Here is a 17,360-nt window from a genome sequence, read left to right as displayed (position 1 = left end):
GGGTAATTTTATCCACAAACGTGGACAACTTTATCCACAAAACTTGAAAAGTATATCTTCAAATATTATCATAAGTTTATCCAAGATTGTGGATAAACTTATCCACGTGTTTTGGGTAAACTTATCCACACAAGTTTACCCACAAAGGTCGATAATATTATCCACAAATCTGGATAATTTTATCCACGTTTGTGGATCAACTTATCCACTTTTGTGGAAAAAATAAAATGAACTGTGGATAAACTTGTCCACGTTTTGTGGATAAAGTTGTCCATGTTTGTGGATAATGTTATCTACGTTAGTTCATTTCTTTGTAATAATTACCAAATTGGCTTAATTTCCTTCCTTTCAAACTTCTTACCTTGCCGTCTAATCTGCAACTGAGAACGTTTTTGCATCATTACAATATGATAAAATCCAAAAAAAAACTAACTTTGCCAATTTTTGTTTCCTGTTTCGGTGACTCATAATGACCTTAGACACCCACCATCATTATTAAAGTTGACCTTTGGCAGACAATTTCAGTGTTGTTCCCTCAAATTGTTTTTTTCTCTCTCCCACCTCAGGGTTTGCGTTTCCCAGAATATTCATGCGAGTATGTATCTTCTAATTACATGTCTGTCATGAAGATTATACTGCACCATTTGACATTCATTCCATTAGAACTGTTTGCATAAAAATTGCCTTTGTGGCAAAAGGTCGCGCCGTCAAACAATTACACTTGTAACAATTTTTGGCAATTAACTTCCTTTACAAGCAGAGCTACTGGTGTTAGCATATCATGTCGTGCTTGTTGTTGTTTAATTTCGAAAGAACAGGTAGCATTTGTTGCATAGTCACAATGGACATTGTTGCTAAACCAAAAAACTAATGTCAGGGAATTGTTAATAGCCATGCGAGGAGACCAGCAGGAGGCGTTTCCAAAGTCAACCGCCAAAAAGGTGCCGCACGTAAACAACATTAAATTGGCGCCAGAACCAAACAATGCCAGCCAAAAAAGAAAACATAATGTCGCATTTTCCTTTTTCCATATATTATGAACAACAACAATAATAGTAGTAATAACAACAACAAAATATGTGGTATGTGATGTCAGGCAGTTTTTCCATTATGGAGAAGGAATTATGTTTCGGATTCGTGTTTATTCTGTTTTGTTTTGCCCATTTCCATTGCTAAAGTAATTGCAAACCATGGCTGAACTCCTACTTCCATTTACAGTTATTTAAAAAAGGGGAGTTGGGTGGAGGCGCTTATGTTCCGCCATATATTAACTTATACGCCATGGCATGAACTGCCTCTGCTGCTGCCGTTTGTTTGCTGTTGTGTCGTGCGGATAATGGCATTTCCACTTGGATTTTAATGATGATTCCTCAAAACAACAACAGCAACAACATTTTTTTATGGCTCCAATGGCAGGCAATTGATGGAGTTGCAATCAATGTTTGAATTTGAAATACAACAGCTTGGCTGGCAATCGATCAATGAATTCAAGCAACCAACGATCGACCTCTCTTCCATTTTATGTGGCAGTAATAAATTACTTTGGCCTAATTTTTATATTTTTTTCGTTGTTGTAATTCGTAAAAAGTGATGATCTGTTTGATTAGCCCATTTTTTGTTTTGTTTTGTGAGATTGCATTCCATGGAAAAAATCTTAGCATGTAACAAGTTAAAGAGCCGGAGAGAGGAGGCGTTTTAGCTGCCTCTGCTCTCAAGCCACTAAATATTAAGCGATATTTTGTGTTTAGTACCCAATGATTTTTTTATTGTCGTGTTTGTATTTCGGTTTCGGTTCATTCTGGGTTAATCCGTTTCAATGATACTCCCATCTATTGCTGCAATTTGTTGTTGTTGCTGTTGTTGTCAAGAACAGCTTAGTTCTTTTAGACTATTTAATGGCATGACATATTGCGTGCATTACAACCGTTCGTTCTTTTGCTGATAATTTGTGTTGTAGTTCGTTCGTTTTTTTTTCTATTTCCCAATTGTGGCCATTATTATTGTTTACCCCCTTCCCCCCTTTTGGAAAAATCCTATGTTGGACAATCATGATTTGGTGATGACACACACTGTTGCCGGGGTGGTGTCGTCACCACCACCGACCGCCACCAATGATGCTCAGCTCAACAAATTCTTGTTAATTACAACGACAAGTTGTAGTTTTGTGTAATTAATTAGGGTCACTTTTGAACTTTTAGTTATTTTAAATTTTGTTGTGAATTAAAAGGGGGAAGGGTACATTTTTCAATTTTTCTAAAGAAGAAATAACAAAGCACATTTTTCAAGTCCAATTTTATATTTGGTTCATTGAAAAAAATAATTATTTTGAAATTCTTGAAGAAGAAGTGCACGGTGCTCTTGAATCAAATTTAAATGGAAGGTGCTTACACCTGGGAAGTTTTTGCGGATACTGAAACTACAATATTCATAGATGAGAAAAATCAAAAAACAAAAAAAAATCGCCGCAGCGCTTTAATAAAAAATAAATCGCGATACAAGTTGACATTTTTAGGGGTTGTTTAGGTTTTTGCGATTTTGCTTGGAAACCGCAAGTCCTATCGAAATGGGAATAAAGAAAATGTTGCAGCTATCAAAATTCTCTACAAGATTGGCCTTAATGATATTTTCGTAGGTTTTACAACTTTTGAGATATAGAAGTTGAAATTGGGACAATTCAAATTCAATTCTGTATCGTCTCCTCATAAAACAATGTCATGACAGCAATTTCCCAACTTAAACTTATATATCTAAAAAAATGGTACAACCTAGGAAAAATTACATAAGCCAGTCTTGTAGAGAATTTTCACAGCTATAAGATTTTCTCAGGTCCCATGCCGATAAGACTTGCCGTATTCAAGCAAAATCGCGAAACCCTAACAAAAAAACCTTAAAATGTAACCTGCGGTTCTTCATCTCAATAATGGTACAGCCTGAGAACAAATCAAAATCATCAATCCTGTAGAGAATTTTCACAGCTACAACATTTTCTTTAGCTCCATTTCGATTGGACTTTCGGTTTCCAAGCAAAATCGTGAAAACCTTAAAAAACACCTAAAAATGTGAATTTTGACCGCGATTTATTTAAAAATCCCTACAGCGATTTTTTCTTGTTTTTGAATTTTTCTCATCGATGAACATTGCTGTTTCAGAATTCACAAAAACTTGCCCTGTGTAAGCGGGTTTCATTAAAAGTTAGTTAAGGCGCACCCTTCATGACATTGTTTTATAAAGGGGCGATACAGTCATTGCATTGTCCCTATTTGAACTTCAATATCTCGAAAATTTTAAAACCTACGAAAATACCGTAAAGGTCAATCTTGTAGAGAATTTTCATAGCTACAAAATTTTTTTCGGTCTCATTTTGATAGGACTTGCGGTTTCTAAGGAAAATCGAGAAAACCTAAACTACCCTTAAAAATGTCAACTTGAATCGCGATTTATTTAAAAAGCGCTCAGGCGATTTTTTTGTTTTTTGAATTTTTTTCATATCTATGTAGTTTCAAAATTCGCAAAAACTTGCCAGGTGTAAGCACCTTCCATTTAAATTTGATTCAAGAGCACCGTGAGTGGTGTTTGGTCTTCTATCTAGAAATTAAGAAATATCCCAACTTGAACTTTCTCGTTGAGAACCTTTTTGTTTTTCTTTCCTGTGTATAGCAAGGGGTGGCAGATGGGTTCTTTGAAAACAGAGATTATATTTCAAATTACTTTTTTCAATACAGTATGTATGTATCTCAATCCCAAATCATATTTACAAATTGACGCAATTTATTACAAGAGAGAAAAAATAGCAATGTAATGCAGCTAATGAATCATTTCATTCTTCTTTTTTGTAAAGGTCAATTAGTAATGGCAATAGGGTCTCTTCGTCGTTTATCATGCCAAAAATAGCTTTATTATATATGATTGGCCTAGTTTGGGCAATTAAATAATTAAAAATACTTCAATTTTTATTTTTAATTCATGGCTAAATTAATTATTTTAGATTTTTTAATTATGCCGATAAAAGATCGTTCAAAATTATGAAAAGGAATGCGATCATTTAAAATACATATAAAGGGTGTTTTTTTAAGCCCGATATAACTTGAAATTGTAAAAAATAACACAAAAAATTAAATTGTAATCAAACTTTTTTTATTCGAAAGATCAATACGTAACATTAACATTTGAAAATGATTTCGGGCATATTGGCACCGCGGCTGTTCTTGACGAAGTGCATTCTGGACGTCCAATTTTTGGCCACTTTTTCGAGCACTGCTGGTCGTATGTCACGAATAACACGAACAATGCTGGCATCCAAGGCATCAATTGTTGCTGGTTTATCAATATAAACCAGTGACTTCACGTAGCCCCACAGGAAATAATCGAGAGGTGTCAAATCGCACGACCTTGGAGGCCAATTGACAGGTCCACTTCTCGAAATCAACTTATCGCCAAATTTTGATTTCAATAAGTCGATGGTTGTGTTCGCCGTATGGCACGTAGCGCCATCCTGTTGAAACCACATCTCCTCCGGATCAATGTCATCCATATTTTCAAACAAAAAATCATTGATCATGGTGCGGTAACGATCTCCATTGACCGTAACGCGAGCTCCGGCCTAATTTTTGAAGAAATAAGATCCGATTATGCCACCAGCGTGAAAACCGCACCATACGGTGCATTTTTCTGGATGTAATTGAGTCTGTAGGGTCTCTTGTGGATTGGTCTCACTCCATATGCGGCAATTTTGCTTATTAACAAACCCGTTAAGCCAAAAATGCGCCTCATCGCTGAACACAATTTTGCGATAAAACAACGGGCGAATCGACGACTGATTTTCAAAGTAAATTTGGATAATTTCGTAGCGTTGTTCAAGCGTGAGTCTATTCATGATGATTTGTCAGAGTATACTGAAACAAATAAAAAAAAAGTTTTATCAAAATTAAATTTTTTGTGTTACTTTTTACAATTTAAAGTTCTATCTAATTAAAAAAAACACCCTTTACATATTACTTACTTACTTAGTTGGCCCATTACAGAACATTTGTTCCATAGACCGAACTAAGAAAAGATCTCCATTCCTCTCTGTTTTTCGCTTGACTTTATGGAATAGCGCGCCTTTTCATTTCTGCATCCACGTGTATGCTCAATCGAAGCTTAGGCCTGCCAATTCTGCGTGCACCGCCATGTGGCTCGAATTTATACGCTTTTTTAGCGGGTTCATCATCGCCCATTCGTAATATATGGCCTAGCTAACGCAATCGCTGCATCTCGATACGTTTAACAATATTGATGTCGTTGTATAGCAGATACAGCTCGTGGTTCATACGACGTCGATATTCACCGTCAACGCAAATCGGCCCGTATATCTTTCGAAGAATTTTCCTCTCAAACACACCAAGCACAGCCTTATCTGCTTGCGCAAGTACCCATGCTTCGGAGCCATACATTAGCACGGGTAGTATCAGCGTTTTGTATAGTGTTATTTTTGTTTGACGAGATGTGGCTTTGTTTTTAAATTGCTTACTTAAACCATATTAGCATCTGTTGGCCAATACAATTCTTCTTCTTATTTCACAACTGATGTTGTTTGTTGTGTTTATGGCAGTGCCGAGGTAGACGAAGTCTTTAACTACCTCAAAATTGTAGGTACCAACTTCCACAGTTGGTCCGAGCTCTATGGACGGTTTGCGCGTCGACACCATCAATTTGGTCTTTTCGCCGTTTACCGCCAGACCCACTTTCGCAGATTCTGCTTCGACCTTTCAGTTACTTCCTTTACTGATCGTCCCATGATGTCTATGTCATCGGCATAAGCAAGTAACATGTGGCTATTAGTGTAAATTGTGTCATTTCCTTTGACATTTGCATATCGTATTACCTTTTCCAGCAAAATGTTGAATAGGTCACACGAAAGGCTGTGTCCTTGTCTGAAACCTCTTTTGGTACAAAATTCTTCGGAGAGATTCTTTCCAATTTTAACTGAGGACCTAGTCATCTTACAAAGCCGGATGAGCTTTGCAGGGATACCAAATTCAGACATTGCATGGAATACCTTTGATCGGAGGGGACTGTCGAATGCTGCTTTATAATCGACAAAAAGGTGGTAGGTGTCGATCTGCATCTCTTGGGTCTTCTCCAGGATTTGCCGCAGGGTAAATATCTGGTCAATGGTGGACTTGCCAGGTCTAAAACCACATTGGTATGGTCCAATTATTTCGTTGACCATTGGCTTTAGTCGTTCGCACAATATCCCTGACACTATCTTATAGGCAATAGGGAGAAGACTTATGCCCCTATAGTTGGAGCATACAGTCTTATCTCCTTTCATGTTGACGGGACATAGGATGCTCAGGTTCCAATCGTCGGGTACGCGTTCTTCCTGCCAGATGGTACTAACTAGCTGATGCATACACCTTATCAGCGCGTCGCCTCCGTTTTTAAACAGCTCGGCTGGTAAGCCATCGGCTCCTGCTGCTTTATTATTCTTCAGCCGGTTGATTGCTGTTTTTACCTCATCTTGGCCGGGCGGTATACATTCAATACCATCTTCTGGGATTGGATCTGTGGTATCATCGTCTTCGCTACTATTGGATACCAGCAGATTGGAGAAATGTTCCTTCCATATCCTGAGCACGCTATCTGTATCTGTTACCAGATTACCTTGCTGGTCTCTACAGGAGGATGTGCCTGTACCAAAGCCATCTGTTTGATGTTTCACTCTTTGGTAGAATTTTCGGACTTCATTCTGGCTCCTGTACATCTCGATTTTTTCACACTCCCGCTTTTCCATTTCTCTCTTTTTCTTGCGGAAAAGACGTTTCTCTTCTCTCCTTTTCTCCTGATATCTCTTTCGTGCGCTACGCGTTGCTACTGATTGTACGATAGCTCTATATGCCGCATTTTTCTCTTCGGTAGCAGCACGACACTCCTGGTCATACCATGAATTCCTTTGTGGAGGTCTCTGGAATCCAAGTATGGATTTTGCGGCTGTTTGCATGGAGTGGGCAATATGTTGCCATTGTGTTGTTATGTTATCGGGACAAGGAGTGCTCGCGTTAAGCAATTGGGCTAGTTGAGTGGAATATGCAGTGGCTATCTGTTGTGTTTGCAGCCTATCGATGTCCAACTTCCGCGTTGTGTCTGTTCGTGCTTTATTTGCAACGTTTAGACGGGTACGTACCTTTGCTGCAACAAGGTAGTGGTCCGAATCAATGTTTGCGCCTCGGAACGATCGTACATCCAACACGCTCGATGAATGTCTTCCATCTATCACAACATGATCAATTCGATTTCTTGTTTTCTTATCTGGAGACAGCCAGGTGCCCTTATGAATATCGAGATGATTAAATCTGGTACTGCTAACTACCATGTTTTTTGCAGCTGAAAATTCTATCAGCCTCATACTATTGTCAAATGTTTCACTGGGGAGACTGAATTTCCCGACTGTTGGGCCAAAGATATTCTCGTTTCCAATTTTGGCATTAAAATCGCCTAGAATGATTTTAATGTCATGGGCAGTGCAACTGTCATATGTTTCTTCTAAGCGCTCGTAAAATATATCTTTGGTCTGTTCGTCCTTTTCTTCAGTGGGAGCATGAGCGCAAATAAAGCTGATGTTGAAGAATTTAGCTTTTATTCGAATTGCAATAAGTCTTTCATTTACTGGAGTGAAGCTGGATACCAGATTTTTTAGTCTCCGACTAACTACAAATCCGCAACCAAACTCATGCTTTACGTCATGGCAGCTATAATACAGTGCGTCACCTTTTGGTGTTGTTGTGACGTCTTTCCCAATCCATCGTATTTCCTGTATGTCAGTAATATCGGCCTTGTAATTTTCAAGTACGTCTGCCAATGCGAAAACTGCACCTTCTCTATAAAGAGTGCGAACATTCCAGGTGCAGATTCGCAGATCATGGTCCTTAAAACGTTTGCGGGGTTCGTCAACTTTAGAGGGGGTTGTTTTTCTTTTCTTTCGTTTTTTCATAGTAGGCTGTTTTTTCTAGGGGAGGGGTACTAACCCGACGCCCAAACCCAAGTTTTTAACGTTCTTATGGGAGAACGCGCGGCACATGTTAGCTCACTACCTTGAACGGGTGTTAAAGGCAGTTCCCCAGGTGACACCACGGGGAGGTCAGTGTCTACTTGAGATGAAAGAGGGACCAAGATAAATCCTGTGCTTTGCCATGTTAAAACCGGTCAGGACCGTTGCTTGGTATCTTCCGTCACCCAAAAATAAAATATATTAATTCAAAAAATATTAAATTTTGACAAAAAATCTTCAGATAAAAAAAAACTCTTCTGCAATTTCCCCTAAAGGGAATTTTTAAGAAAAAATTTTGAGAATCTATAGATAAATTGATTTTGAATTTAAAACCCAAAAATAAAAATTTAATAATTAAAAATATTTAATTTTGAAAAAAAAATTTCTTTATAGATAATTTATATTTTTTCGAAAACATTTTTTTAATTATTATATAATAACATACATACATATTTTATAAAATAAAAATTTAAAAAAAAAATATGTATTTTCGAAAAAATGGAAATTGTCTTTGAGGAGAAAGATTTTTTGTCAAAATTTAATATTTTTGAATTAATATATTTTATTTTTGGGTTTTAAATTCAAAATCAACTTATCTATTGATTCTCAAAATTTTTTCTTAAAAATTCTAAAAATTTCTTTTAAGGGAAATTGGATAAGATTTTTTTATGTGAATATTTTGTGTCAAAATTTAATATTTTTGAATTAATATTTTTTAATTTAAATTTTTTAAAAAATTCTTATATTTTGACAACAACTTTTTACTTTATTAAATTTTAATTTATACAAATTTTTCATTAAAATTACATTTTTATTGAATTTAAAAAAATACAAAATATATATATATATATTTGTTCCTCCTGATTTTCAAAAAAAAATAATTAATTTCTTAAATTTCAATTTTTTATTAATTAAGAAATTCATTTTAAAATCAATTAATTCCTCAAATTTCAATTTTTTCATAATTAAGAAATTCGTTTAAAAATCAATTAATTTTCCTCTGCCCGGTGGCCAGACCAATGGGATGATTTGCTGATTTTTCTCAATTACGCCTTAAAACATTGATTTCTAATTAAGTTGGTTTAGGTTACGTCTAAAAATAAGTTATTTTCAAACCGTTAACCAATATTTCGACTTCGAAAAAAAAAACAATTTTCCAATAATAAAAAACGCATCATAAATCATTTCATCCAAAAGACAAAAAACAAAACGTCACTGATTGTGGCACTTTCAAGCTATCAGCTGGCTAGTTCGTCCGTCTCTCTGACTCTCTGTTACCTTGGATTTTTTTTTGAAAATTAATGTCTTGTCTAGCTGGCTATACAATACAAATTTTTCTTATCTTGATTTCTTCCCTTGTTTTATGGCTGTTACGTTTTGGGAAAAATCACAAAACAATTAATAATTATTTTTCCATCCCAACTTCCCTCCATATTACGAGTTTTCCAAAATGGGGAAACAACAAAAGAGAGGAAAAAACGAAAAGTAAACAAAAACCCACAATTGAAAATTCTTATGGCACATATTCCGTACGTATGTTGGTTGCAACATCATCGTCATCATCATTGTTGTAATCAACAAATACAAGTTGTTATTATTTTTATTATTTGTTACCTGGATTGAGGCTAACAATGCTTGCTGGCATTCCAGGTACTTCAGGTAGATAGATACAAGATAGTAAGACAATAAGGATTAACAAACTACAGAGATAAGGTACAGCCTAGGCGGTAACATGGTGGTGGTAACAAAATCCTTGCACGTACTACAGCGTAATGCAAATAGGGGAGGAATGCCATTATCCTTGTGAGAGCGGGAGAGAGAGAGAGAGAGTAAGAAAGAGAACCAAAAGATTAGGGGATGAACATATAAAGCTGGCTTGTTGTGAGATTAGGTTAGTCATTTTAGTTACAGCACTCAAACGTGATACATCGATCCTAGATCGTTAGCTAAATTTCCCTTAATTTTCTAAAAATAGTAACAAAAACAACAACTACTTGCTTTAAGGTACAGCTGATCTTGAAATTGTAATTTGACCAAGCCAAACGAAAACTAATTTTCCCGCTTTCTCTTTTCAATTACAGCTTGACACTCAACAAGGAAACATCATCAAGAGACTAGTAAACGAACCTTTAGGAACAGCAGAAGAACACAGAAACCACTAACAAAATCATCATCATGGGAGAACAAGAAGAAAAAGAGATCCCCCAGAGCGAAAACACCACACAACAAGAAGTGGCCGAGGAGCCCAAGGAAACCGATAAAATGCTAGAGAAAAAAGACGAAAAGCCCGCAGCAGAGGATACAAAAAGCAAAAGTGGTTCCAAGCCAACAACACCCACAATGACGGCGGCGACAACAGATAAAACGGAAAAGACTCCAGCCTCCTCGCCCAGTGTGGAAAAGAAAAAAGAAGAAATCATTGATATACCAGAGGATGCCACGGAGGCCAATAAAACAAATGGCGGTGGTGCCACTGAAGGTGATGAACGCAAAATGTCTGGCGAAGAACGTGAAGTTAAACCCAAAAAGATACCCATTGGCGGCCTAAAATTACCAGGATTTTTTGTTAAAAATAAACCCAAAGGTGATGGTGACGGGGCCGAGGGTGAATTGCTGGAAAAAGAAAAAGAGGAACAGGAACAAAAGCCGGAGGAAAAATCCACCAAGAAACAGGAGGAGAAACCAAGCAAGAATTTCGGTGAGCGTTTGCGTAGCTTCTTTGTGCGCAAACCGGCTGACAAGCAGAATAAACAGCAATCGGCGGCCAACAATGAGGCGGATAACAAAAGTGGTAAGTGGGCTAAGGGCCAAAAAAAACTCAAGCAGCTTTTTGCTTTCCGAAGATAAATTATAGAGGAGGACGAAGCAGGGAATTGCAAAGAGGCCACGGTGGGCCTGAACCAACTTTAAATGGAAGGGAAGTTTTATTCATAGATGAGAAAAATCAAAAACAAAACAAATAGCCGAAGCGATTTTGCTTGAAAACGGCAAGTCTTATCAAAACGGGATTAGGGAAAATGTTGTAGCTATGGAAATTCTTCACAAGATTGTGAAGAAGCTAAATTATAGAGAAGAACGAAGCAGGGAGTTGCAAAGAGGCCACAGTGCGCCTGAACCAACTTTAAATGGAAGGTACTTACAACTGGGAAGTTTTGTTCATAGATGAGAAAAATCAAAAAACAAAACAAATAGCCAGAGCGATTTTGCTTGAAAACGGCAAGTCTTTTCAAAACGGGATTAGAGAAAATGTTGTAGCTATGGAAATTCTCCACAAGATTGACCTTTGTGATTTTTTCCTAGGTGTTACCATTTCCGAGATATTGAAGTTGGGACGTTATTGCCCTAACTCTATCAAATACAATTTCACATTTGTAGGGTTTTTTTAGGTTTTCAGGATTTTGCTTGGAAGCCGCAAGTCCCATCGAAATGGGATGACAGAAAATGCTGTAGCTGTGGAAATTCTCCACAAGATTGACCTTTGTAATTTTTTCCTAGGTTTTACCATTTCCAAGATATTGAAGTTCAAAGAGGGACTTTATATGCCTAACTCCATTAATTAAAATTTCACATTTTTAGGGTTTTTAGGTTTTCCCGATTTTGCTTGAATACGGCAAGTCTTATCGAAATGTTATTAGAAAAAATTTTGTAGCCATGAAAATTCTCTACAAGATTGACCTTTGTGATGCTTTCCTAGGATTTACCATTTTTGAGATATTGAAGTTCAAATTGGGACATTATTCCCCTAACTCCATCAAATAAAATTTCATATTTTTAGAGTCTTTTGGGTTTTAGCGATTTTCTTTGGAAGCCGCAAGTCCTTTCGAAGTGAGATTAGATAAAATGTTGTAGCTATCGAAATTTTCCACATGATTGACCTTTGAGATTTTTTCCCAGGTGTTACCATTTCCGAGATATTGAAGTTCAAGTTTGGACATTATTGCTCTAACTCCATCAAATAAAAATTCTAATTTTTTGAATTTTTTAGGTTTTCACGATTTTGCTTGGAAACCGCAACACCTATCTAAATAAGATTAGGGAAAATGTTGTAGCTATGGAAATTCTCCACAAGATTATAGTTTGTCTTTTTTTCCTAGGTTTTACCATTTCCGAGATTTTGAAGTTCAAATGAAGACATTGTTGCCCTAACTCCATCAAATAAAATTTCACATTTTTTGGGTTTCTTTAGGTTTTCACGAGTTTGCTTGGAAACCACAGGTCCGTTCGAAATGAGATTAGGAAAAATGTTGTAGGTATGAAAATTCTCTACAAGATTGATCTTTATGATTTTCTTCTAGGTTTTACCATTTTTGGGATATTGATGTTCAAGTTCGGACAATATTGCCCTAACTCCATCAAATACAAATTCACATTTTTAGATTTTTTTTAGGTTTTCACGATTTTGCTTGGAAACCGCAGCACCTATCGATATAGGATTAGGGAAAATGTTGTAGCTATAAAAATTCCCTACAAGATTTACCTTTATGATTTTCACATAGGTTTTACCATTTCCGAGATATTGAAGTTCTAGTTGGGACATTATTGCCCTAACTCCATCAAATAAAATTTAAAATTTTTAGGTTTTCACGATTTTGCTTCGAAACCGCAAGACCTTTCGAAATGAGATTAGACAAAATGTTGTAGCTATGGAAATTCTCCACAAGATTGACCTTTGTGATGTTTTCCTAGGTTTTACCATTTCCGAGATCTTGAAGTTCAAATAGGGACATTATTGCACTAACTCCATCAAATGAAATTTCACATTTTTAGGGTTTTTTTTAGATTTTGACGATATTGCTTGAAAACCGCAAGTCTTATCGAAATGAGATTAGAGAAAATGTTGTAGCTATGAAAATTCTCAACAAGGTTGGCGTTTATGATTTTCTCCTAGGTTTTACCATTTCCGAGATATTGAAGTTCAAATTGGGAAAATATTGCCCTAACTCCATCAAATAAAATTCAAATTTTTAGGGGTTTTTTTAAGTTTTCACGCTTTTGCTTGGAAACCGCAGGTCCTGTCGAAATGGTATTGGAGAAAATGTTGTACCCATGAAAATTCTCTACATGATTGACCTTTGTGATGCTTTCCTAGGTTTTACCATTTTGGAGATATTGAAGTTCAAATAGGGACTTTATAGGCCTAACTCCATCAAATAAAAATTCAAATTGTTAGGAGTTTTTTAAGTTTTCACGATTTAGCTTGGAATCCGCAGGTCCCATCGAAATGATGTTAGAGAAAATGTTGTAGCTATGAAAATTCTCTACAAGATTGACCTTTGTGATTTTTTTGCTAGCTTTTACCACTTTTAAGATATCGAAGTTCAAATTGGGACATTGTCCTAACTCCATCGTCCGCCTTTAAAACAATGTCCCAATTTAAACTTATATATCTCAAAAACAGTACAACCTAGGACAAAATTGCAAAAGCCAGTCTTATAGAAAATTTTCACAGCTATAAGATTTTCTTCAACCCCATTTCGATAGGACTTTCCGTTTTCAAGCAAAATCGTAAATACCTAAAAAGGCTCTAAAAATTTTTATTTTTATTTAATGGAGTTAGGGCAATAATGTCCCAATTTGAACTTCAATATCCTGAAAATGGTAAAAGCTAGGAAAAAATCATAAAACTCAATCTTGTGGAGAATTTTCATAGCTACAACATTTCTTCCAAACCAATTTCGATAGGTATGGCGGTTTCCAAACAAAATCGTGAAAACCCTAAAGAACCCCTAAAAATGATGATGAACTTTGATTGCGAATTATTTCAAAATCCGCAAAAACTTCCCAGGTGTAAGCACCATTTAAAGTTGCTTCCGGCGCACCGTGAGTCTCTGGCCTTCCATTATATGTTGATATTTGGGAAGCAAAGAGCTGTTTAATTTTTGTGACACAAAATTGAAAATTTTTCTAACCAAACCCCCTTTTTCCCTTTCCCTTTACAGAAGCCACCGCAGAAGCTGCTGCAGCCGAAGATGCTGATGCTGCCGGCGACAGTGTTCCAAAAAAGCGCGGCCTGCTAAATGCCATCAAGCTGCCCATTGCCAACATGGTTCCCAAGAAAAAATCCGATGATGATGTTGAACTGGGCATGGGTAAGGCCGGTCTGGCTTCCATGGAAACATTGGACGACTCTCTAAAAGATCAAGATGTGGTGGACAAGGCAGCCACCAAAAACGGCAACGATGACATTGGCAAGCTAAAGAAAACACCCAGCGGTGAAATCAAACAAGCCTCCAGTGATGAAAAATCACCCGATGACAATGAGGAACAGCCCATATCGTTTTGCCAACGTTTGCGCAGCTATAGATGTTCAGTGGATGATGCATTAATTGCCTTGGGTATATTACTGTTTGTCCTGCTCATCGCTGTCATTGGTTATGTCCTGTCACATGAAGGACAAACCTCACCACCCATACGCGAAGGACGTTTTATGGATGCCGTTACCGGTTGTGGCATGGTTGAGGGCTTAAAAGAGGATGGGGCCTTTGCTTTCCGTGGCATTCCCTATGCCTTGCCGCCAGTAGGTGAGCGCAGATGGCGCCCAGCCAAAACCATAGAATCCATTGACGAGTGCTGGAATGGCACGCTGAAGGCCCACAATACCAGTGAGGTGTGCACTCAGATCTTGGGCAATGGCACAGTGGTGGGTGATGAAGATTGTTTGTATTTGGATGTGGTTACACCACATGTACGCTATGAAAACCCTCTACCCGTCGTGGTTATGATTGGTGCGGAGACCTTGATGGGTCCCTCGCCAGGTATACTCAGGCCCACTGCCCGTTTCTCTCGATCCCATGATGTCATCTTTGTACGGCCCAATTTCCGTTTGGGACCATTTGGTTTCTTGGCCCTGGATATGTTGACCAAGGACACCTATCCCCACACTTCGGGTAATTATGCCCTCTCCGACATTATTGCTGCCCTGAATTGGATCCACTTGAATATTCGTCACTTTGGCGGTGATCCAAAGTCGGTTACCCTGTTGGGTCATCGTGCTGGTGCCACTTTGGTTTCTGCCTTGATCACTTCGAAAAAAGCTGAAGGTCTCTTTACTCGCGCCTGGATTTCCTCCGCCTCGGCCATATTGCCCGGCAAGCCTTTGTCAGAATCTGAAAAACGTAATGAGGAATTGGTTCAAGCTTTGGATTGCAAAGATGTGGCCTGTATGCGTAGCGTGGAAGCTGAAAAGTTATGGGATGCCATACCCGACACTTGGTTACATTTCCCTGCTGATATCCCAGCCGCCGAGGAGAATACCACAGCCCACCACGAATGGTTGGTTTTGGATGGCGACATCTTAAAGGAACACCCCGCCCAAAGCTGGAACAAAGAACACACCGGCAAGCCTCTCTTGGTGATGGGTACAACTGCCCACGAGTCGCACACTGATTCATTGCGCAAACGTTACGGTAACTGGACAGCCGAGGAGATTCGTTCATTTTTGGAAAACTCTAAAATTGGAGCCTTGAATTTAACCGAGGAGGCCATACAACGTTACAATGCCACCAACTACCGATCACTGGTTTCCATGATCACTGATATCCGCACCGTTTGTCCATTGTTGATAAATGCCCGTCTCCAGCCCTCAGTGCCCTTCTATGTGGTTAGCCAGGGTGAGGGTGAAGATCAGTTGGCCACAGTGGATGCTGATATTCAGGCAATTTTGGGTCGCTATGAACCCCACACCGTGGAACAGCGGCGATTTGTTTCATCAATGCAACAGCTGTTCTACTACTATGTTGCCCACGGTAATGTACCCTCATATGATCCACGCCGAAGAGTTATAGATGTGGGTCAAGATCCCCTCTCCCAAGAAGATCATGCCAATTGTAATTTCTGGATAAGTAATGATATTGTACCGCGTTATGCTCGTGTTGATTAAACGAACGAAACCCACGAAACCACCATCATCACCATTACGATTTAAGAGATCATAAAACGCAAGGAAAACAACCTCCCAAAGACCAGAAATGTAAGCAGGCATACAAGGAGGCGGCAGCTGGCCCAAGTTCACAACACGACTGATGTTTTTTGACTGATTTATTGATATATACATACATACGATACATACAAAAATAACAAAAGAAAATAACAATATGAGATCGTAAGACCACTCACCACTCTTCCTGCCTACACCAGCAGCAGCAACAGCTAAGGGAATAACTCCAGTGGCAATCACATTTAATGCTCTCTAAAAGGGCCCCCAACATGAATCTCCAGTTTTTAATTTGCTTTCCTTCCTTAAGGCTTTTGAGAGTGATTAACGTTTTTTTTGAAAAGGGCTAATTGCAAATACACGCAAAGAAAAGAAGAAGAAGATGATGATTACGGAGAGGAACCCACACACAATTTCCTTGAATCCTTGCCCTCTTAACTTTCCTATTTTTTTTATAAAAAAAAAAGTTTTTAATTGCTCATTTCCTCAACTTCATTCTCCACCTCCTCTCCCCTTCCCCCCACAATGATAAACAAAATCCGTGTGCGTGTAATTCTCTTCTTCACAAATTCGAAACATCAACAACAACAACAAAAAATAAGAACAATTTTTGTCCTTAGTTAAGTAAGAAAAAAACAAAAACAAAAAATTAGCATTTAAAGAAAATTTTGTACATTTTTTTAAAAATAAGTTTTTTTTAATTTTATACCTATAAATATTATTATTACTATTATTAATATTATTTTCATTTTTTATATTAAACAAAAAAACAAAAAATTATATATATTTAATAAGTTATGAACTAAAAAAACAAAAACAAATTTATATAAAAATATTAAATAACTTATGCAAAATTTATAATTGAGATATATAAACAACAACAACAACAACGTACATGCAACAACAACAACATACATATTTTTATGTAATTTATATATAAACAAAAAACTCAACAACAAAAACAAACAATGATTATAATAACAACAACAATACACCCAATAAAAAACACAAAACATACTTTAAAAGTATACAAACAAATGTTTTCTTTTTATATATAACGATATACATATATACATATTAAAAATTAAAAAAAAAAATGGCAACTGTTTAAAAATTGGATCCAAACATTTTATTTAACTTTTTTTAAAATTTCAAAACATTTTTTTTAACTTCGAGTGCATTTAAAACCAATATCAAATAGAAAAATTTTAATCAGTAAATATGGAAAAAACCGTTGTCTGATGAGCTGCTACCAACAGCGAAACCATAATGGTTATGGGGGTTCGAATCTTCGGCTTTCATTTTTCCCTTCCAAAAAACTTCGACCATTAAGCTCGACTCCAACGAAAAATTAATTCAAATTAATATTAAAATTAACTTCGCCCTAATAGGCAAATC

The 17,360-nt window shown here is 37.1% G+C and overlaps 1 protein-coding gene across 2 annotated transcripts in view; it reads left to right on the top strand.

The window, feature by feature from the left end:
- Nrt (Neurotactin) overlaps nt 1-16,115 on the top strand; it is a 145,208-nt gene extending 129,093 nt beyond the window's left edge. For both annotated transcript variants that reach the window (XM_073980656.1, XM_073980658.1), the window contains 2 exons: nt 10,111-10,820; nt 13,969-16,115. In XM_073980656.1, coding sequence (XP_073836757.1) covers nt 10,205-10,820; nt 13,969-15,908 — 2,556 coding nt within the window. In that variant the 5' untranslated portion in view covers nt 10,111-10,204 and the 3' untranslated portion in view covers nt 15,909-16,115. The remainder of the gene's footprint in view (nt 1-10,110; nt 10,821-13,968) is intronic.
- The last annotated feature ends 1,245 nt before the right edge of the window (nt 16,116-17,360 follow it).

Source organism: Musca autumnalis, unplaced genomic scaffold, assembly GCF_047663935.1.
Source record: "Musca autumnalis isolate F117 unplaced genomic scaffold, ASM4766393v1 scaffold_4, whole genome shotgun sequence".
Lineage (NCBI taxonomy): Eukaryota > Metazoa > Arthropoda > Insecta > Diptera > Muscidae > Musca > Musca autumnalis.
This window is presented reverse-complemented; position numbering and strand designations above follow the sequence as displayed.